Source organism: Myodes glareolus, chromosome 7 (assembly GCF_982192425.1).
Source record: "Myodes glareolus chromosome 7, mMyoGla1.1, whole genome shotgun sequence".
NCBI classification, from domain to species: Eukaryota; Metazoa; Chordata; class Mammalia; order Rodentia; family Cricetidae; genus Myodes; species Myodes glareolus.
The window spans coordinates 51,704,115-51,724,927 of NC_142032.1; the positions used below are offsets into that span (position 1 = coordinate 51,704,115).

Consider the following 20,813-nt stretch of genomic DNA (forward strand, 5'->3'; position numbering starts at 1 on the left):
CACCCTACTGCTCCCGCTCCATTGTCTGGGAACTGCAGCCGCGGGCGGGCGCAGGGAACTGGCTGGCTAGAGGAGCCGGCGCGGAGCAGGCGCGGGAGATGCGGGGCCGGAAAGCAGGCACCTGAGCCGCGCTCTTGGAACCCGCCTTCGATGGGAAGGATGCGCGCCTCGATGGCTGGATGCGCGGCTGCGGCCCCTCGGGGGCCCTATGGTGCCTGGCTCTGCCTCCTGGTGGCACTCGCCCTGGAAGTCGTGAGAGGTCAGTGGGAAGGGAGGGGAGGGGTGACCCGGCTCGGCCGAGGCCGTGCGCCAGTGATGCCCTCAAGCCTGTGGGCCCTGGAACTAAAACCCAGAGTGATGTTCTGGAGAGATCCAACCTTGGGAAACCGGCTCCCAGCCGGCTGCTCTTCTGTCTTCTTCCCTGTGCATCACCTGGATGCTCCTCGCTGGGTCTAAAGTCTTCTTTCTCTCATCCTCACCTGCCCGGTCCCAACTCCTCTCCAGCTCCAGCGTCTAACCTGCTGCCCTGCTTCCCGGTGCTCCCCCCACCCCACCTGCTGTTCTAGCCCCCACCAGCCCGCCCACCAGTCCCAGGAATGCAAAACAGCACCTTTGCCTGGGATATGAGAGATGTGCATCTCTCTCTCCCTGTCCCAAGGAGATCTCTGACCTTGGAGTCTTCTGGGAGAGTCCCAGCCTTGCTTTTCCGAGCTCTTGTGGGTGTACCCATCACTGGACAAGGGGCAGCAGCTACCTCGTGCCTGACATGAGCTGGGGCTGAAAGGTGGAAGATGCTATGGAAAGCTGGGAGATGGTGAAACATTCTCTATCCTCCTGCCCCCATCAAGAGAGCTGGACTCCCAGTGATGGGAGACCATGGGAGTCCGTGGGAGTTGGGCTACTGAACATCTTGTAATTATGGAAGCAGTGAATTAGAAGGTGGACCGGAGCTACTCCAAGGGCCAGCAGTCACTCACTTGTTACCCTTAGGGATTTGGGAGTGGTGATAGTGATGCTGGGGAAAGGTGTCCCCCTCCCCCCCCCCCCCCCCCCCCCCCCCGCCCCAGCCACCACCACCATCCCGGCTCAACTGTGGGGCTGAGAGGGAGCTGGTTCTAGGACTTCTTTCAGACACCTGCTCCCCACTCTGCAGACCCAGTGGAAGCCCTAATAACTCCTCCAGAAAGGGGAGGGAGAAAAGCTTTGTCAACCATTCTGCTCACCAACAATCTCATTTCCCGTGGGATTCTACCGCAGTTTACAAAGCCCTCCCCTGCTCACAGGTCACGAAATACTTCCACCCCCTCTACTGCTGAGGATACCTAGGCTCCAAGATCGTTGGTTGCTGGCCAGTCTTTCATGGTGTACAGCTAGGAGAGAACGTCAGCTCCCTGGGCTCCCTGGAAGCCTCTCCAGGGAGAGATGAGGGAATTCCAGAATGAGTAAGACAGATCCTGTGGTCGTCAGAAGGCTAATTCAGAAGAGGCTGCAGAACCAGGCACATCGTCTGTACTTGTGGGTCCAGGTAGTCTGGAGGCACGGGAGGATTATTCCCTATCAGAACAGCAGCAGCAAGCAGAGCCAGAATAAGGAGTCTAGCGAGGGGCACAGACTGAATGATCACAGAAGGCTTCCTTGAGCAGGCAGCATTTGCTCTTGGCCCTGAAGGAGGGTAGCGGCACTGTTTAGGAGTGACGCTCACATGGCATGCATAATGGTGTTGCATTGGATAGAAGGGCTGGATAGCTTGGTGGTGAATCCCTTACTGGCCTCTCAGGTCCGTCCTGAGAGATCCTTAGGTTGGAGAACCCTCACAGATCATTTTCTAAACCCATCAGGTAGAGTCTGTCATAATAGAACTTGATCCACAGAACTGTGAGAGCAGAAAGAGTTAATACATGTAAAGTTGAATCTGTGTGGGGTTAAGTGCTTACTCTTTAGGGATTATAGGACAAATCAATACAGCCTTGGTGGGCCTTAGTGCTTTTTGTGATTGAGTATTCCATCTCCTCGGGTTTGTGGTTCCCACCCTTGGTGAGTGCCAGTAGCCTCATGGACCTCCTTGGTATCCTCCCCAAGTCTCATGCCAGCTGGGGCAGAGAAGAAGGAATCAAGTTTGGAAGTTTGGTGTGGGTGTGTCATGGCAGTAGGTGAACTTGGAGGTGATGTCCAAGGACACCAAAGGACCCAGACACAACAAAAGTCCCCATTTCTACAAAGCTCAGCTCAGAACTATCTTTTACTGAATAGACCCCAGTGCAGGAGTCCTGCCCTTCAAATGCCGTGGTATCTGAGGCACACAGGTAGTAGGTACATGTAGGGGAGACACTGAAAAGCCTCTGTTGGAGAGAGAGGCAATGTCTGTGAAAGGTAGAAGGATCGGTGGGGGAGTTTACTTTCAAATCCTGACTCTCAAACTGCCTTTGTGAGGCTCCCTGTACCTCAATCGCCTCATCTGTGAAATGGGATTTTTCCTCTACATCCGGGAGATGGCACATTTGTAGCCCATTTCTCCCTCTCCTGCCCAGCCCCACAGTGAGGATGGAGCTCAGCTCAACCTCTGCTCGTTCCCAAACCATCCCGTATCTACCCCCATTCTTCTTCAGTTGGCAGTAACCAAGACACCGGGGACCCCATCTACTTGCCAGTGGCCCTGGAACTCCTGGATGCCCCTGAGCATTTTCGTGTGCAGCAGGTGGGCCACTACCCACCTGCCAACTCTTCTCTGGGCTCCCGCTCTGAGACCTTTCTGCTCCTGCAGCCCTGGCCCAGGGCACAGCCACTTCTTCGGGCCTCCTACCCACCTTTTGCCACTCAGCAGGTAAGGACAGGGCCCGGTGGCCACCAGGCAAATGAGACTCATGGGTTCTGCTCTCTGGGGGTTCTGGGGCTCTTCTCATCCTTCTATTTAAGCATTAACCAGACCCATTCTTGCTTAACTAATGAAATCAGGCAAGATTTGGTACATCAGGGCAGTATGGCAATAGATAGCTTTACCCATTCCTCACTCGGGAAGACTGAGGCCCTTAATATCTCCTTCCATGCTAAGATGAGAAGCTTGCCACCCACTCTGCAGTTGAGCATCCTCGTTCTTTTCCAGGTGGTCCCTCCCAGGGTCACCGAGCCCCACCGGCGACCTGTCCCTTGGGATGTGAGGGCTGTTTCAGTGGAAGCAGCTGTGACTCCAGCAGAGCCTTATGCCCGTGTCCTCTTCCACCTTAAAGGGCAGGATTGGCCGCCAGGACCTGGCAGCTTGCCCTGCGCCCGACTGCATGCCACGCACCCTGCAGGCACTGCCCACCAAGCCTGCCGCTTCCAGGTGAGTGTTTCTGCCGCTGTGCCGTACAGGTGTGGTGCCAGGGTGGAGAGGAAAGAACTCTACTGCAGTCTGGGAAGTCCAGGGCAGGAGCCCCCGGCTCTGCTTTGAGTCCTGATAGCCCTAGGAGAGGTTCCTTTAAGAATTGCAGTCCGTGGTGCATGGCTTTGGGCACATAATTTAACCTCTCTGAGGCTCAGTTTTTTCTCATCTGTAAAGTAGACTAACAACAGTCCCCACCTATTGGGAACTGGGAAAGAAAGAAATGAGCCAAATGTAAGAGTCTCTGTAACAGAGCCATCAACCTTTGTGTGTAGAAACTCAAACCTTTGTGGGTTTTACTTCTACTATTGTGGAGTTACAGGCGATCTGTTTCCTGCTCTGATATTCTGAGCTCTAGGCAGGTCCTGGATGTGGTCAAGATTGTCCCATTTTCCACAAGTCTGTCCCAGAGATCAGAAGCGTGACCTACAGAGAGTTATTCTAAACCCTAGACCTGGTGGGTCCCGAGATTATTGTGGCACGTGGCAAACATCCTTGGTTCTGCCTTTCATAGACCTCTCCAGGTTAGGTTTCTCTGCAATGGGAGTAAGCCTCCTTCCCGCCCTGCCCAGGGCCAACCACAACCTCTGCCTTCGTTATGTTTGCAGCCATCTCTGGGTGCTTGTGTGGTGGAACTGGAGTTCCCCTCTCACTGGTTCTCCCAAAGTGCCACCACAAGGGCTGAACTGGCCTACACGCTGGAGCCCGCGGGCGAGGGACCTGGGGGCTGCGGCCTTGGCATGGAGGAAGAACCCGGGGAGCAGGCTCTCCCAGTGGGTGGTGTGGAGCTGCACCCGGCCGACCCCCCACAGTACCAGGAGGTACCTCTGGATGAAGCAGTCACTTTGCGGGCACCCGATGTGCCCATGCGGCCTGGCCAGCTCTTCACCGCCACCCTCCTGCTTCGACACAACTTCACGGCCAGTCTTCTTACCCTTCGGTGAGCGCTGGGACCTCACGGGTGGAGGAGGGGGTAGGAACTTGAATGGGATAACAATAGGCTGGAGCTCTTGGCCTCTTCAAACCATGAGTTCTACATAAATGTTCCTAGCAGAGAATTGTAAGACCCTTTGATGATCACAGCCCAGGAGTGGGAAGCTTCCCCAGTACTTTATGTCTTGTGGTAGATGAAGTAGGAGAGGCTTGGGGCCCGAGAAGTGTAGTGTCCAGTGCTGGGCTATGTTCAGATGCTGACGAGACAGGTATCTACGGGGATCAACCACCCACAGGGTCCTCTGCTTGCTACTGTTGTTGTGGGGGGCTGGCGCTTTGGACAAAGCCTACTCCTGCACATCAAAGGCCCCCGTTCTATATGTCCTTGTCTGTAGGACGTTAAACCAAAACGTCCTCCACCCCAGTCAGTGAAACTGACAAGGATCTGTATGTCATTTTTCCTCTACCATAGGGTGGGTATACGGGAGTCCTACCCAACATGTCTTCCTACCCGCCATGCCCACTCAGGCTCACTCATCCTCTGAGTCCACAGATATTACAGTACCACTGTACTGTGTCTCCACACCGGAGTGGCACAGAGGTGGAAGGCCCAGCACCCATCTATACCAAGGACTCAGAGAGAGGGCATGAACTAGATAAAATAGCATGGGGGTGGGGGGTGTGGCTGAAGGAAGTGCCCTGAGAACTTGGGTCCGTGGGCAGAGTAAGGGAGAAAGCCATTTACTAACACCTACAAGAAGTCGTGTTTGGGAAGAAAGGCAGACTAGACTGTAGGTGCAGTCTGAGCAAAGGCCTGGGGTCATGACTGTGTGCTGGGCTGGGGAAGGACAATTCTTGGTGTGGCACAAGCCCAGAATGGAGAGATGTCACTGTCCCTATTGAGGCTGAGCTAGGACCTGGAGGTTCTGGAAGGCCAGCTTGTGGGCAGTAGAGTTGTAAGTGGCCTTTGGGGGGAGGGGTAGAGGAAGGAACGTGATGTAACCTGTCTTGAGGTGAGGTCCTTCTGAGAGAGATAGGAAGAAATTCCAGGTGGAGGAAAGCCAGCCAGAAAACTGACATCTTTAGCGCTTTGTCTGCCTCTCCCTGCATTCCCCCCACCCCCCACAACCTGCAGCTCAGTCTTTATCTTGACCAAAACCCATCTGCTCTTTGCAGGATCAAGGTGAAGAAAGGGCTGCAGGTGACAGCTGCCCGTCCAGCCCAGCCCGCCGTCTGGACCGCTAAGTTAGACCGCTTCAAGGGCTCAAAGCACCACACCAGCCTGATCACCTGTCACCGTGCTGGGCCTGCAGGACCAGATTCCAGGTGGGCACAAAAGAGAGTTCTAGTCCTAGAATGCTAGAGAACATGTGTGGGGGTCCAGTGGATGCCCCCCACCTCAGTGAGCATTTGGGGATATAAATCAGTGGCTCTGTGGCTCTTAAGAGGGGCCTGGAGGCCAAGTTGGGCTCTGTAGCCAGGATGGAGGTTTAGGCTCTGTCACTTTACACTATAATCTTAGGAGAGCTGCATGGTCTCTGTGCCTTGATCTTCTTGTCAATCAAATGGGGATAACTGTAGAGACTGCTTATGAACACAGATGCTACCTGGCAGCTGACAAACACTCGGCTCTTCTCTCTTCTGCCAGCAGTCCCCTTGAACTGTCCGAGTTCCTGTGGGTGGACTTCGCGGTGGAGAATAGCACTGGTGGGGGTGTGGCAGTCACTCGCCCTGTCACGTGGCAGCTGGAGTACCCAGGTCAGGCCCCCGAAGCAGAGAAAGACAAAATGGTCTGGGAGATCCTGGTGTCTGAGCGGGATATCCGAGCCCTCATCCCCCTGGCCAAGGTAAGAGGCTAACATCTGGGCTCAGCCCCACGGAAGCCTGATCCCAGGAACCCCGGGTGAGAACCCTGAAAACTAAACGACCCTTGCACCCTCAGGCCGAGGAGCTGGTGAACACAGCTCCATTGACAGGAGTGCCCCAGCGCATCCCGGTGCGGCTTGTCACTGTGGACAGTGGGGGAGCCCTGGAAGAGGTGACAGAGCACATTGGTTGTGAGTCAGCCAACACACAGGTCCTGCAGGTGAGTGGCGGCGCCCGTCTGTGTGAGCACACACAGTGAGATGCGTAGCTTTGTTCCTTCCCGTAGTTCATCTCCAACAGAATGGCTTCTCAAGCACAAACTTCATGGGCAGGGCTCTGTGACGTCACCCTTTCTTTTTTTTTCGTCCTAATCATCTGTCTAGTAGAGTGTAACTAAAGTTAAAAGTAGTAACTCTGAAAGTTCGGCCTTAAGCTTATTTCCACATTCCTTGTCCGTCGTCCATTTTGGCCCCGGCCAGGGCGCTGAGCTGGAATAATGCGTGCCCCTTGGAGTCAGGACGTTTTTGTAGAGACCTGCGATAGTTACTTTTCTCACTGCTGTGACAAAGTCCCTGACGAAGGTGACTTCAGGATGGAGGAGTTTGTTCAAGGCTACAGTTCGGAGCTTGAGGCAGCTGGTCACATGACACTGTTGCCAGGAAGCAGAGAGCGGAATACTGGTGCTGAGAAAAAAGGATTTCTCCTTTTCATTTGGGGGTGGTGGGCGGGGGATGAGGTGGAGGACCCAGCCCATGGATGGTGCTGCCCATAGTTGGGATGGGGCTTCTCATCTCAGTGAACTCAATCTAGAAATTTCCTCACAGACATGTCTAGAGGTTTGTCTCCTAAGGAGTTCTTGATCTTGTCAAGTTGACAATATGAATCATGACAGCCCTTCTTTGTCGCGTGCAAGTCTCTTAGCCTCTCCGAGCCCCTGGTCCCTCAACTCTAACATATTAGGCTGTTGGAAGAGTTAAAAGTCCCTAAGACAGTATCCAGCAGATAGCAAGAACCGAAGCATCAGCAGTTACTGCTGTTATCATTTGATGAAGATTAACATAATAATCACTATTGTAATGACCTGTGAGGTTAAGAGGGTAGACAGCTTTCTCCATCTGGATGTCTTAAGGAGGATGCACTAATCCAGATCCCAGGCAGCAGGGACAGCACCTTGGGGGCCCCTGGGTAGGTAGGTGGGCCTGTCTTGCCCTTCAGCCTTCACCCACTTAGCTGTGTCTGGTTGTTAGATACCTCTGGCACCCATGTCTGAGACTGGCACTGAGGGGCTAACAGTGACACCTCTGTCCTGATCATGGTAGGAGGAAGGCTGTGTGTATTGCATGCAAATGGCCCAGCTCATCCGCTGGAGAACCCAAAATATGGCCCAGTATCTCTGGGGTGGATTTTAGCACAGCAAAATATGTAAACTAAGAACAGCCACTGTCCGGGCCACCACAACACACATTTCTATGCCATACAGAATTGAATCTGAGTTGTGGCCCTACTTATGGAGTAGGTGATGCCATCTTACTGCCTGTCCTTTGTGTCTCAGTCCATCTCTGCCATTCCATAGGTATCTGAGGCCTGTGATGCCGTGTTCGTGGCTGGCCAGGAGAGTCGGGGTGCCAAGGGAGTGCGGGTGGACTTCTGGTGGCGCCGACTGCGGGCCTCACTGAGGCTGACCGTATGGGCTCCACTGCTGCCCTTGCGCATTGAGCTGACAGACACGACTCTGGAGCAGATCCGAGGCTGGCGGGTCCCAGGCCCAGCGGAAGGGTGAGTGTAAGCCTGCAGGAGCCGTAGGACTTGGTGACTTCCTTCGGGGCCTGAGGATACACAGTGAGCACCTCCATGGACCCAGGCTGCGGTCTGAAACACTGCGCACTTAAGAAATGGGTTTATTTGGCTCACCGTTCAAAGCAGAGCCCATTCTGGTGGGGCAGTCATAGCGACAGGAGTTTAGACAGCTGGACAGGCCACATTGCATTCCAAGTCCGGAAGCAGAGGGATGGACGGTGGTGCTCAGCTCACTTCCTCCTTTTATCCGGTAGTGGGACCCAAGCTGAGGGGACAGTGCTGCCCATAGTTAATTAGGGCGGGTCTTCCCACCTCAGTTACCTTATTACAAGCTGTCTCACAGGCTGGAGAGATGGCTCAGCAGTTTGGAGCTCTGCCTGCTCTTCTGGGAGACCCAGGTTCAGTTCCCAGCACCCACATGACAGCTCACATCTGTCTGTAACTCCAGTCCCAGGGGACCTGACATCTCACACAGACATGCAGGCAGGCAGGGTACCATTACACATAAAATAAAAATAACTTATTAAGGAAAAAAAATTACCTCACTGTCGTGCCCAGAGATTTGTCTCTTAGATGATCCTGGATTTTTGTCAGGTTGATGATATTAGCCATCACCTACCTTTGACCACCAGAACCCTGGGCACTGTATCTAACTGGCAGCCTCCATAGTCCCTCTCTCCCGGCTTCCTTGTCGGCTATAATACATACGAATTATTTTTGCTCAGTTATCTGTCCATCCTTCTCCAGCTCTACTGGAGAATGTTCTCTACTCAACCCCAAAGGCTTGAGTGGCCTGCACTCTGTAAAAACAAACTATACTAGGTAATGCGGAGGCTCACCAGACCTTGACGGCAAGGATGAGGTGCCTAGGCTCTCACGCTGTGTAGAAACGGAGTTGTCACCTTCCCACTCCAGAGGTATTCAACTGCATAGATAGGCACATTTCACCAGTCAACAGGCAACACAGGTCTGGGCATCCCTGACCTGAACAGCAAGACTTGGGTATGTAAGCAGGAGGCTTACACCAGTCAGGCGCCTCTGGTTACTATTGTTGCTTTGTCATTTGTGCAAACGGAGGCATTAAGCTTCAATTTAGAACCTCTAGATGGGTGGCTGGGTAGGGCCTTGCTGGGTTTGGAGTTTGGGCAAGGCGTGGTCCCCCAGTGGGCGGGCCCTCACTGATGCTCCGCCCTGCAGACAGCCTGAACCTGAGGCCACGGTTGAGGAGGCGGAGCGGCGCTCCCGCGGCTGTCGCCTGCAGTACCAGAGAGCTGGTGTGCGCTTCCTGGTACCTTTTGTGGCCCATCCGCTGGACGGTGGCCGCCGCCTCACTCACCTACTCGGCCCTGACTGGCTGCTGGATGTGACTCACCTCGTGGCAGCCCACGCCCATGTGCAAGATCCTCGCATAGCCTCCTTGGAAGGCGGCCGCATCCTAGTGGGACGGGAGCCTGGAGTCACCTCTATTGAGGTGAGTCACCACAGGGGATGCTAAAGAGCAAGACTTCGCCCCCTGCCCCCAGGGTGCGTGTGTCCCCAGAATGTTCCTGGTTAGGTGTGAAGACTGTAGTAGAGGTTGGGGAAGACAGGTCTAGGAGGGCTGGGAGGCTGAGTGAGAATGGAGTTCACTGTGGCAGGTGTGAAGGACGAGGGAATAGGTGTGTAGGGAGAGGCCACCAGAAGGGCCCTGTCCTCTGGTGTGGATTGGAGTCTATTAGTGCATTAGAGTATAGAGATGCTAGGAGACTGTGTGCAGGATACCCCACCCACCCCAACTTTCATTTGCTTCCCACTCTCAGGTTCGTTCCCCGCTTTCTGACTCCATCCTGGGGGAGCAGGCACTGGCTGTGACAGATGACAAGGTCTCAATGCTGGAGCTGCGAGTGCAGCCCGTGATGGGCATCTCACTGGCTTTGAGCCGAGGCACATCCCACCCTGGGGAGGTCACAGCCACGTGCTGGGCCCAGTCAGCTCTTCCAGCCCCAAAGCAGGTGATGGCTGGGGATCAGGGAGCATGGTCAACAGCTATTGATGGGGGCTGATGGTGGAGGAGGAGGGGAGGAAGTAGGTCCTGGTACTTGGACCCCTTACTCTAGGGTTTTCAAACTAAGGACTACTTCCCGTGAGGTAGTGAGTTCTCTGTGGCTGGAAGTGGTCCAGCAGTAATTGGCTGGAGCATGGCATTGGGAGGTTCACTAGGCTCTCTTGAGGACTCAGACTCCTGGGCTGAGTGGCAGACAGGTGATTGACACGCATCCCCTCTCTCCCTGTGTTTTGTCCATTTGCCTGTGTCTCTTGTTTCCTCCGTGCTTTTTCTTCCGTGTGGCCTGTCACTGTGGGAGTGGTTTGTGTGTGCATGCGTGCGTGCCCTCGCGTGTCTCTGCCTGTGTCTGTGTGCCCTGCAGGAGGTGGCCCTCTCCCTGTGGCTGTCCTTCTCTGACCACACTTTGGCCCCTGCCGAGCTCTACGACCGCAGTGACCTGGGACTGTCGGTCTCAGCTGAGGAGCCCAGTGCCGTCCTGCCGGCTGAAGAGCAGGGAGCCCAACTTGGTGTGGTGGTGAGTGGGGTGGGTGCTGAAGGGCTGCCCCTACACGTGGCTCTACACCCACCAGAACCGTGTCGCCGGGGCCGCCATCGTGTGCCCCTGGCCTCAGGTACTGCCTGGCTGGGGCTGCCCCCTTTGCCCACACCAGCACCTGCCCTTCCATCCAGTCCTGCCCGGAGTCCACCATTCACAGAAGCCACTGTCGGGGAAAAGCGGCGGGTAGCAGGTGGTGTGGGGGGCCATGTGGATGTTAGAGGCAAGTTTGAGCGGGCAGAGGAAGAAGCTGGGAAGGAAGAGGATGAGGCCAAAGAAGAGGAGGAAGACGAGGAAGAGATGGTGCCTGCCCCTCAGCGTGTAACCGACTTAGAGCTGGGAATGTATGCTCTGCTGGGTATCTTCTGTTTGGCCATCCTCATCTTTCTGGTCAATGGTGTGGTCTTCGTGTTGCGCTACCAGCGCAAAGAGCCTCCCGACAGCGCTACGGACCCTTCCTCCCCCCAGCCCCATAACTGGGTCTGGCTGGGCACCAATCAGGAGGAACTGAGTCGTCAGTTGGACCGATGCTCCTCCCCCAGCCCACCCAAGGGGGAGGGGGGATGCCCCTGTGAAAGTGGGGCAGGAGGGGATGCCTCAACTGTGGCCCCCAGTGCTTCAGAGGGCACCATTGGCTCCTCAAGCACCCTGGCCCGCAAAGACGCTGGGGGACGTCGAAAGAGAGTAGAGTTTGTGACATTTGCGCCAGCGCCCCCAGCCCAGCTGCCCGAGGAGCCTGTAGGGGCCCCGGCTGTACAGTCCATCCTGGTGGCAGGTGAGGAGGACATCCGCTGGGTGTGCGAGGACATGGGTCTGAAGGACCCGGAGGAGCTTCGTAACTACATGGAGAGAATCCGGGGCAGCTCTTGACCACTCCCTGGCCTGCCATGGTGCAGCTTCAGCCACCAACCCAGGCAGTGGGATCAGTGGGATGTCTGACTGGACTTCTTACCTGGTCCTCATGCTCATCCTCTGGTGCTTGTTGATCCGAGTCCCCTACTGGGACCCCTTGGGGACCCGAACCCAGGCCCCCTCCACCCCACCCCTTGTCGTGGACCATGGTCAAGAGGGAGGGTGCATGCCCCTTATTTATGGGAACCACTTCATTCTAATGTTGGGTACAGAATAAATGAGAAGAGAATGGGCACAGCTGGTATTGCGATGGCACTGTCTCTCCGGGTAGGTAGAGACGGATTCAGCCCCTAATCCTGCTGGATACGTTCTGGGAGGCTGGGTTTTGACGAGTCCTCTCATAGTGACCAGCAATCCAGAGAAACAGGACAGCTGTGACAGCCTGAATGCCGGCTAGCAGGAAGAAGTAAAAGTCCATCTGGCAGTTGTTGATGTTCCCTGAGGACAGGAAGGCTGACATGTGGGTGGGGAGGGGCTCCTTGGGCTAGCAGCTAAAGCCACACACCAGTGGGTGTGGTCTGAGAGCACTGGGTAGAGAGCTCTCTGTTATTGTGACTCCCCAAGTGTCTCTCAGTGAATCTCCTATTCCTTTATTTGGAGACTTGAACCAGACACCAGGGGAGAAAATGACCACTCAGCAGTCAGTAATGGCTGAGTTCAGGAAGCAGGAAGGTGCCTCTGAGGGCCACCAAGTCTGAAGCATGATTGCTCATCCCATTCCTACACCTCCCTTCATTCCTGTCTTCTCCTGGGGGTCCCCTCTTACTCACCGAAGTCCTTGGGGCAGTGCATCCAGCCCCCAGGCAAGGACAGTAGGGCCACCAGGCCAGAGCCCAACAGTGAGCCTACCCCCGAAAGGCAGAAGAAAATGCCCATGATGGCACCCTGCATGGAGCGTGGAGCTTCTGAGTAGGCAAACTCCAGACCTGTGGGAGAAAGAAGGGAGGGACTTGGGCTGCAGGGGGAGCAGAGATGGACCCCACTGCTAACCTCCCAGTGTGGGGGAGTCACAGTATCCCGCTCTCTTTTTCCAAGCCTCTATCCTAATTCCCTTGGACGGTATGTCCCCATGACTGACAGTGCCTGCATGCCTGTGACATGACACATTCTATCTGCCCTTCTCATCCACATCTGATGGAGCGCCTCCCCCTGGACATTATGAACGCTATCCCAGAGCTCTGACTATTTTCCTTCCTCCTGGGCACCCCAGTGATGGGGCCTGGGTGACATCTTCGCAGCTGCTTCCGTTTTCCCTCAGCTGCTTTCTTTGCCGACCTTCCACACCACCACCAAATCGTTTCCATTCAGCATCTGAAATAGTTTCCAAAGGTTGGCCTCCCTTTCTGTCTCCTCTGTCCTGGGCCCTGACCTCATCACCCACACATGGCTGAGTGGGTTTCTGGAACTTTGTTTGTTTGTTTTTGTGAGACAGGGTTTCTCTATATAGCCCGGCTGTCCTGGAACTCGCTCTGTAGACCAGGCTGGCCTTAGACTCAGAGATCTGCCTGCCTCTGTTAGGATTAAAGGCGTGCGCCACAACTGCTGGCTCTCTGGAACTTCTTGGAGGCTTCCATTTCCTATAGAACCAGTGGGAGGATCGAAGGACGCTGTTGGCCTCAGGAAACTTCCCCATCCAGGCTCAGCCATTGGCCCCACTGTGACTGTCCTCCCCACACTTCCCTCTCCAGCGCTTGCTCCCCACCATATTCCCCCACCCCAGTACATTGAAAGTCCTTCCCACACTTGCTGACTTTAAATTCTCCAGAAGCCCATTTCCTCATTCCTCCCCACCTTACTCACAGTCCAACCACACTCTCTAGTCCCTAGTCCAAGACTGGTGGTTTTTTTGTTTGCAATTTAAATTCACAGGGTCAGATTTATCATCAAGGTCTAGAATTCCCTTCACGGCCGAGTGGGAAAGCCTACCCAACTCTTGTAGTTTTGGCTTCCTGACTAATGTGTGTGTGTGTGTGTGTGTGTGTGTGTGTGTGTGTGTGTGTGAGAGAGAGAGAGAGAGAGAGAGAGAGAGAGAGAGAGCATGCATGTGTGCATGTACACACTATAGGACACAGTGCTGAGTTCCAGAAGGGAAGAGCACCCAACCCAGGGGATTTTCGAAGAAAAGAACAGAAGGGGCAATGACTACAAAGGCAGAATCCACAGCGCAGGGGACATACGGAAAGTGCCTTTTAACCTCCAACTCCCTGGGGTCTGTTGGAATGGGCTGGCTCAAGCCTGAACCCAGTGCTAGAAAGTCCCTTGACCTCACGACCTCACCAGAACAGAGGCAGACCTCATTGTGCCCTCCATTCAGAAGCCAGAGTGCTATGCCTATGGTTCCCCCAGTCTAGAGGGACATACACCCAAGCATAGCTCAGCACTAGAGCTGGGGAGGGAATCCAGAATACCTGGGATGCTGGCAAAAATCTCACTGATGCCGATGAGCAGGTACTGGGGGATTTGCCACCAGATAGACAGTGGTGCCGCGTAGTACAAGTCCTTTCCAATCAGCTGAGGCACGGTCTGGTTGTTTTTGATGTACCTTAAGCGCTCTTTCTCCAGGACTCCTGGGGGGTCGTGGGGTGGGGAGCAAAAGAGTACATACAGTCAGACCACCCCAGGCAGTTTAGAGCTTGAGCTCCATTTTTTTTTTTTTTTTTTTTGCCTTGGCCACTAGGAAGCTCAGCTAGGTTTTGTATTTCACAGGAGTTCTTATTAATCTGGAGTCTGTTATGACATTTTTTTTTGCAAATGAGGAAAGTGAAACTTATATTGAGCAACAGCCTAGAATCACACAGGTAATAAGCAGCTGGAACTGAATCTTAGTCCCAGTCTATCTGGTTTTCAGCTGGCCTACTTCCCATGAGACCACATGACTTCTCTAGGGCAAGGTTAGGCATTATGGTAGTGTTTCCCACCTGGCCTTAGGTTTGTTGTCTTCTCCCCTTCAGTGCCTGGGACACCCCTTGGCCCTGGTGACTGAATCACAAGCACATAGGCACTTGCATTCCAATCCTGGCCTCCCACTGGTTTGTTGTGCAAACCTGGGCAACTCACCTAGCCTTTTGGAGACTCCATCCCCTTACCCAAGAAGCAATAAAACCCCTGAGATTACTGAGAGTGTAATAGGACAAAATTAAAGAAGATAGTCACATCTAATTTGTGTTGCACGTGACCAATAAGACAGTGTTCATTTAGCTTTAATTTCTTCAGCCTCTATCTATCTATCTATCTATCTATCTATCTATCTATCTATCTATCTATCTATCTATCTATCTATCTTAGTTTTCAGGCAATCTCATGTAGCCCAGGTTGGCCTTGAACCTTCCTGAGTGCCAAAGACTGTAAGTGTGCACCATTACACCCAGTGACATGCACTCCCTTATACTGTGTGTCTTGAAGGCAGACTCTCCTAACTCAAGGTCTGAATAAACATGATGTACCACGCACCTGCTGCAATGATCGAAGTAAAACCAAAGAACATGCCCAGGGCCATCTTCTGCAGAGCTGATGGCAGCAGCTTACACCGCAGCAGTAGAGGATCAATCAAGTGGTCCTTGACTGGGACCAGAACCAGTACCACCACAACATTGGCCAGCAGGAGCCAGGCTTCTGGGATCTGGGTGGGAGGGGGGCAGGAGACAGATTGGTGAGCAGAAAGAGCTCTGGGCTGGACCCTGCCGCTGAGTAACCCAGGGCTAGTGCTCCTGTCCCACCCCCGTCCCCCAGGGTACACAAGTCTTCTCAGCTGTGTAACTGAGGGACAGGATTATATTAGGGAAGGCAAAGTTCTTCCTGGATACACAACTTTCCATCATGAGTGCAGCGTGGAAAGGGTCCCAGGGAAATAGTGGGAAGGCAGCTTAAATAGGGCCCTGTGTGTGCACTGGGAGGTGAGCAACAGCATGTCGGGGGGTGGGGGGCACCAAGCCCGAGGTCCTGTGGGCAGCTGGTCATGCTGAGAGAGGGACTGGGTGTTACACACGTTCCTCCACCCTGCTAGTTATTTTCTTGTGTCCTAAGCATTGCCGCATCACTGAGGGGTTGGGGGTGGGGGGCGGTCAGTTTTCACAGGATGCTCCCAGCCTGGCTGGGGCTGACCACACACTTACTCTCTTACCCTGAAGTTACTGTTCTCTGATCTCAGAGCCAAAGAGTTATTAGTCTGGAAGATGTTGGGGATATGAAGGTGGAGACCTTGCAGGACGTAGGTGGACTGCATCTGTGGAGAGATGGAGGCAGGTTGGGGTAGAGCTGGTCACTGGACCTCTGGCTCCACTAGGCTTTGGGGCAGGTATTCCTCAACAATATCCCTGGGCAGCTGGCCCTCCCCCGGACAGGAAAAGGCGCTCCCAATCCACTTCCTATTAAGAGACAGCCTTGGCGATGGGGTTTTCTGATGTCTGTAGGCTATGAGCAATAACCACAGATGTTCCCAGAGCCTGGCTGCAGCTGCTCAGATGGCCTTCCCATTGTGTCTCCATGTCTTACACAGGGTGGGTGTGGATAAGTGTTTAGTGAAATGGGGGAATAAGGACATGACTGTCTCATTGGGAGTTGTCGTCTGACACTGAAGCCAAGCTGAGTCCTGAAGATTGACACAGCCAGAGTAGAGGTACTTATCTTCCAGCATGGCTTTGGACACAGCCACTGGAAGGAACAGGTTTGGTGGCCCTGCCCCTCACTATACCAGACATTGGTACTCTAGCTGTCATGATGTGGAGGGGTTCCAGGAGACTCCTGGCAGGAGACCAGGCAAGGGGGTGCTCTGGGGTCACCCAGGGCAGCAGCTACTTGTTAGCCACTGTAGAAGGAAGTCAATGTCCTGACAGCTGGTATGGACATCTTCACCATGTTCCTCTATCTTATGGGACAGTCTGTGCCACCCTAGAGTAACAGGCTATGATCCTGTCTTAGGCTTTCTACAACGAAGAGGGTGTGGGAAGCAATGGCCTTGTTACTTGGGGCTGGAGGCTGGGAATGGATTGGGCTATGGGAGATTTGTACAGTGTGTGAAAATGTGTTGCTTTTGTGATTGGTGTAATGAAAAGCTGAACAGCCAATAGCTAGGCAGGAGGTATAGGCGGGACTTCCAGGCAGAGAGAGAACTCTGGGAAGAAGGCAGAGTTGCCAGTGAGAGGCAGAGAAAGCAGCATGGTAAGATGGTGAGGACAAGGTAACAAGCCACACAAAAGAATGTAGATTAAAATAAATGGGTCATTTTACATTATAAGAGCTAGTGGGACAAGTCTAATCTAAGGCCAAGCTTTCATTATTAATAATAAACCTCTGTTTTGTTATTGGTGAGTTGGAGGCCCAAAGGAAAATCCAACTACAGGATTAAGTTGCTGCCCTGGCTCCACACATGTGAAAACGCATGCACACAGGTATGGTGCACACACATACACTCATATGCACATTAAGTCTATGTACATATGCACATGTGCACACACATGGACACATACACATGTACATGCATGCATACACTCACATACACAGCATTACTCTGGGGAGGTAATGCTGCAGGCATTCACAGCAAAGGCTGAGCCTATGAGGGGCTGGGATGCCAGGTCCCAGATCAGAAGGTGGGGTGCCTACCTGGAAATATACCATCCAGTAAGGCACGAGGGTCACCATCACAGGCAGGAGCTTCACCAGCACCTGGAAGTTGGCCATGTCTTCTTGTGGAGAAGGACCCCATGGGTGAGACCTCTGGTCAGGCAGCAGAAGGGCACCTTCAGAGTCTCTGTAAGGCCACAAGGAGAGAAACAAAAAAAACAGCCATAACTCAACTCTCTCTAGCACTAAAGCCACCCTTTCTACCTCAGTCATTCTCCTCCCAGGATCCCCATTGAGGGGCCAATGAGATGACTCAGCCGGCAAAGGCATTTGCTTTTAATTCCCAGGGCCCACACAGTGGATGGAGAGAACCAGTTCCCAGATCCCTGAGAATCCTAGCCACTCTTCCCCTCCATTTACACCATAAGGACCTCCAGCACCAACTCCACCCTTCCCGTCATCCCCACTAGTGAGGTCATCGATGTCACCCAAACTATCACGAGTGGCCATCAGTCTTACAACACTCTCAAGCTATAAACAGCTTTTGGGTTTGGGGGAGGGGAAGTAAAACCAGAGAGGGAGGAAAGCAGTCTTCAGGGATTTTGTTTTTGTTTTTGACGTGTGGCATCCATTTGTCATGAGAGCCACAGAAGTCCCAACACAATCTAACTCAGAGTCTCCAACAGATTTGATGCACCCCAAGTCCCTTGCTGCTTACCCGAGTCTATTCTCAGGGGACTTAGCAGTGAGGTGGAGAGTGGAGGGAGAGGCGGAGATGGAAGGACCATCACCAGGAGACCAGATAGTCTGACTAGCACTATGACCTTTACCCTTTGCCCTCAAGCTTTCTGAACCTTTCTCATCCAAAAGCCCTGAGCTGTCCTCCGAGACTCCAAAACGAAAATGTCCAGCTGGTCTTCTTCAGGGACAGCTGCCATGAACTCCCCCCTCCCAGCAATCAGTGCTGTTCCTCAACAGTGCTGTGGTCTGTTTCTCTTGCCAGATCCAGCCTGGCTTTGCGACTCTTTACTCAACAGAGGGAGACTGATGTGATGTCATGCTTTGCAAAGCCTGCAAACCTTAAGAAAACCTAACAGCTGCTTCTACCACCCACCTTCTGGAACATTCCTCCTTAGAATGCTCCTTTTCCCATCCCAGACACCATCCCCGAGAAGTGCAAGCTACAGATGAAGCCACGGGAAGGAGGCCAAGGGAAGGGGGCACTTAGGCTTCCGCCATCAGTCCCAGCTGAGTTCTGAGCTCACCATCTCCTACCACCGTGTGAGAAAGTGCCAGAATCTAGCCCTTTAAAGCTCCTAAATGACCTGGTGATGTTGAGAGCAGCAGAAGACACGCCCCGCTAACCGTAGTTGCCCACAGCATTTGAAAGAGAGTGAAAAGCTGGTGCTTGAGTGGAAGGTTGTGGTGTGGTTTGTGAGACAGTAACGGCTAATTAAAACCACCAGACTCCTGGGCACCTGTAACTTCACTGACTGACCTCCAGCAACCCAGCAGAAGGCTGGAGCATCACCCTTTTCTCTAGATTCTACTGACCCTGGCTGGAACTGGGCCCAGCCTGGAACTAGAGATAGATTTGCTTGGCATAAGTGGCATTTATTTATGCAATAAAATTTATTTCAACTATAAATAATGAAATTATGAAATCTGAGGAAAATGGATGGAACTGGAAAGCATCATACTGAGTGAGGTAGCCCAGGCCCAGACAAATGCTGCATGGTCTTTGTCATAGGTGGATCCCACCTGCTAACTATTATTACATATGTGTATGTATGTATGAGTGTGTTTAGATGTTAGGAAACTAGAAAGGGGACTGGGAGAGAAGAAAATAAAAAGAGACTTTAATGAGAGGTTAGGAAGGGTAAAAGAACACGTGATAGGAAAGAAGAAGAGGGGCTAGAAGGCTACAGTAAGGAGTGGGGTCAGAGAGATAAGGAAGGGGGAAAGATGGATGAAAATGCCAGAAAGAAACCTGTAGTTTTGTAAGCTAATTTAAAAAGAGATTAGAAGCCAGATGGTGGTGGTCCACACCTTTAATTCAGCACTCAGGAAGCAGAGGCAGGTGGATCTCTGCGGTCAAGGCCAGCCTGGTCTACAAAGTGAATTCCAAGACAGCCGGGGCTGCACAGAGAAACCCAGAGACTGGAGGTACAACAACAGGGCTCAATAGGTTAAGGCGTTTGCCACCAAGTCTGATGACCTGAGTTTGATCTCTGGGACCCACATGGTAGAAGGAGAGAACTGACTATCACAAATTGTATGATCTTCATATACATGTTGTAGCAGGCACACACACACACACACACACACACACACACACACACACACTACATTCAAAAACTAGACAAGATGGAAGGGACAGAAGTAGAATACCAAGCATTTCCAAGGACGTTTGGAATCAGTTTCTCTCAGGTGTGAGCTCATGAGATAGGGAGCCATGAAATTACTTTCTGAAGACTCTATTTCACACGATAACAGGGTTGTTTATTTTGGAATAATTAGATTAGCTGTGGCTACATTTCTGACCTTTGTTCTTTGTCTTTTGTCCTGAGACTATCTGATCCTTTTCTTGTCCAAGAGTGTCATCCTCTGAGACTCACGAAAGGAAATAACACCAGTGTAGTCCTCTCCAACGTGCAGTTCATATCTTGGGGAGCATCACTGTGCATATCACATCACCTACCCATCCTGACCGTCACCATAAGGTGACAGACATCACTGTGTCCATCACATCACCTACCCATCCTGACCGTCACCATAAGGTGACAGACATCACTGTGCCCATCACATCACCTACCCATCCTGACTGTTACCCTAAGGCCACCAGCAGTGTTTATTTTTACTACCAATCCCATCATACATCCCCACTGCTGCTGCCAAGACCATTGCTGTGCTCTGCATGTCTCTTTTCTTTTTTAAAATTGTGAATGTGTGTGTGTGTGTGTGTGTGTGAGCGAAAGAGAGAGAGAGAGAGAGAGAGAGAGAGAGAGAGAGAGAGAGAGAAACACGCTTCTGTGTTCAGTTCATGTGTGCATGTGTCTCTGTTAGCTTCAACTGTCAACTTCTTCACACAGCTTAGAGTCACCTGAAGAAGGGAGTCTTAACCGAGGGGTTGTCCAGTTAAGGTTGGCCATGGTGTCTATGGGAATTACCTTGATTTTTACTTGATGTAGGAGGACCCAGATCACTGTGGTAGGAACCATTCCCTAGGCAGGTGGTGCTGGGCTCTATAAAAAAAGCCAACACAAGCCTGGGCAAGCCTCAAGCAGTGTTCCTTTATGGTTTCTGCTTCAAATTCCTGCCTGGACTTTCTTGAGCGACGGACTGTAACCTGAAAGCCAAAATAAGCCCCTTTCTCCTCTGAGCTGCTTTTGATCACCGTGCTTGTTACAGCAACAGATGAGATTAGAGCAGTGTGTGCACGTTCTTGTGCAGGCTGGAGGTGCACTGAGTGTCTTTCTTAATTCCTTCTCCCTATTACCATGGTTTTAAATGTGTGCGTGTGTGCGTGTGTGTGTGTGTGTGTGTGTGTGTGTGTGTGTGTGTGCGTGCGCGTGCATGTGTGTGCAGGTGCCCATGTGTGCATATGGAGGCCAGAGAATAACCTTGGGTATCATTTTTAGGAATGGTATCTGCCTTCTTTGAGATGATCTCACAAATTAGGCTAGACAGGATGCTAAGCAATTCCCTGGGACTCACCTGTCTCTACCTCCCCAGTGCTGAGATTGTAGCTCTGTGCCGCCATGGTGGGCATTTTTCTATTGGTGCTAGGGATGAAACTCAGGTCCTAG

General features: G+C 52.7%; 2 protein-coding genes across 3 annotated transcripts in view; one reads left to right on the plus strand and one right to left on the minus strand.

The window, feature by feature from the left end:
• Tmem132a (transmembrane protein 132A) lies at nucleotides 1-11,678 on the plus strand. Of its 2 annotated transcripts, none has more exons than XM_048458655.3 (11): nucleotides 1-259; nucleotides 2,607-2,821; nucleotides 3,101-3,319; nucleotides 3,967-4,298; nucleotides 5,468-5,617; nucleotides 5,943-6,138; nucleotides 6,234-6,377; nucleotides 7,731-7,933; nucleotides 9,152-9,425; nucleotides 9,754-9,945; nucleotides 10,360-11,678. In XM_048458655.3, the coding sequence occupies exons 1-11, from the start codon at nucleotides 151-153 to the stop codon at nucleotides 11,401-11,403; spliced, it is 3,078 nt and encodes a 1,025-aa protein (XP_048314612.2). In that variant the 5' UTR covers nucleotides 1-150; the 3' UTR covers nucleotides 11,404-11,678. The 2 variants fall into 2 exon arrangements, with proteins under 2 accessions (XP_048314612.2, XP_048314611.2); XM_048458654.3 differs by having other exon boundaries at nucleotides 3-259; nucleotides 5,940-6,138.
• The window catches only part of Slc15a3 (solute carrier family 15 member 3), a 16,557-nt gene continuing 7,339 nt past the window's right edge, over nucleotides 11,596-20,813 (minus strand). The window contains exons 3-8 of the mRNA XM_048458656.3: nucleotides 17,044-17,191; nucleotides 15,566-15,667; nucleotides 14,896-15,064; nucleotides 13,854-14,012; nucleotides 12,216-12,371; nucleotides 11,596-11,883 (exon numbers count right to left, since the gene is read on the minus strand). Of these exons, the coding sequence (XP_048314613.2) occupies nucleotides 11,729-11,883; nucleotides 12,216-12,371; nucleotides 13,854-14,012; nucleotides 14,896-15,064; nucleotides 15,566-15,667; nucleotides 17,044-17,191 (889 nt within the window). The 3' untranslated portion in view covers nucleotides 11,596-11,728. The remainder of the gene's footprint in view (nucleotides 11,884-12,215; nucleotides 12,372-13,853; nucleotides 14,013-14,895; nucleotides 15,065-15,565; nucleotides 15,668-17,043; nucleotides 17,192-20,813) is intronic.

Bases quoted from the DNA above. Each gene is read 5' to 3' on its own strand.
- Tmem132a (XM_048458654.3), top strand. From the start codon at position 151: ATGGGAAGGATGCGCGCCTCGATGGCTGGATGCGCGGCTGCGGCCCCT. The intron at 6,378-7,730 runs GTGAGTGGCGGC...GCCATTCCATAG, and splicing joins CCAACACACAGGTCCTGCAG to GTATCTGAGGCCTGTGATGC. The intron at 7,934-9,151 runs GTGAGTGTAAGC...TCCGCCCTGCAG, and splicing joins GTCCCAGGCCCAGCGGAAGG to ACAGCCTGAACCTGAGGCCA.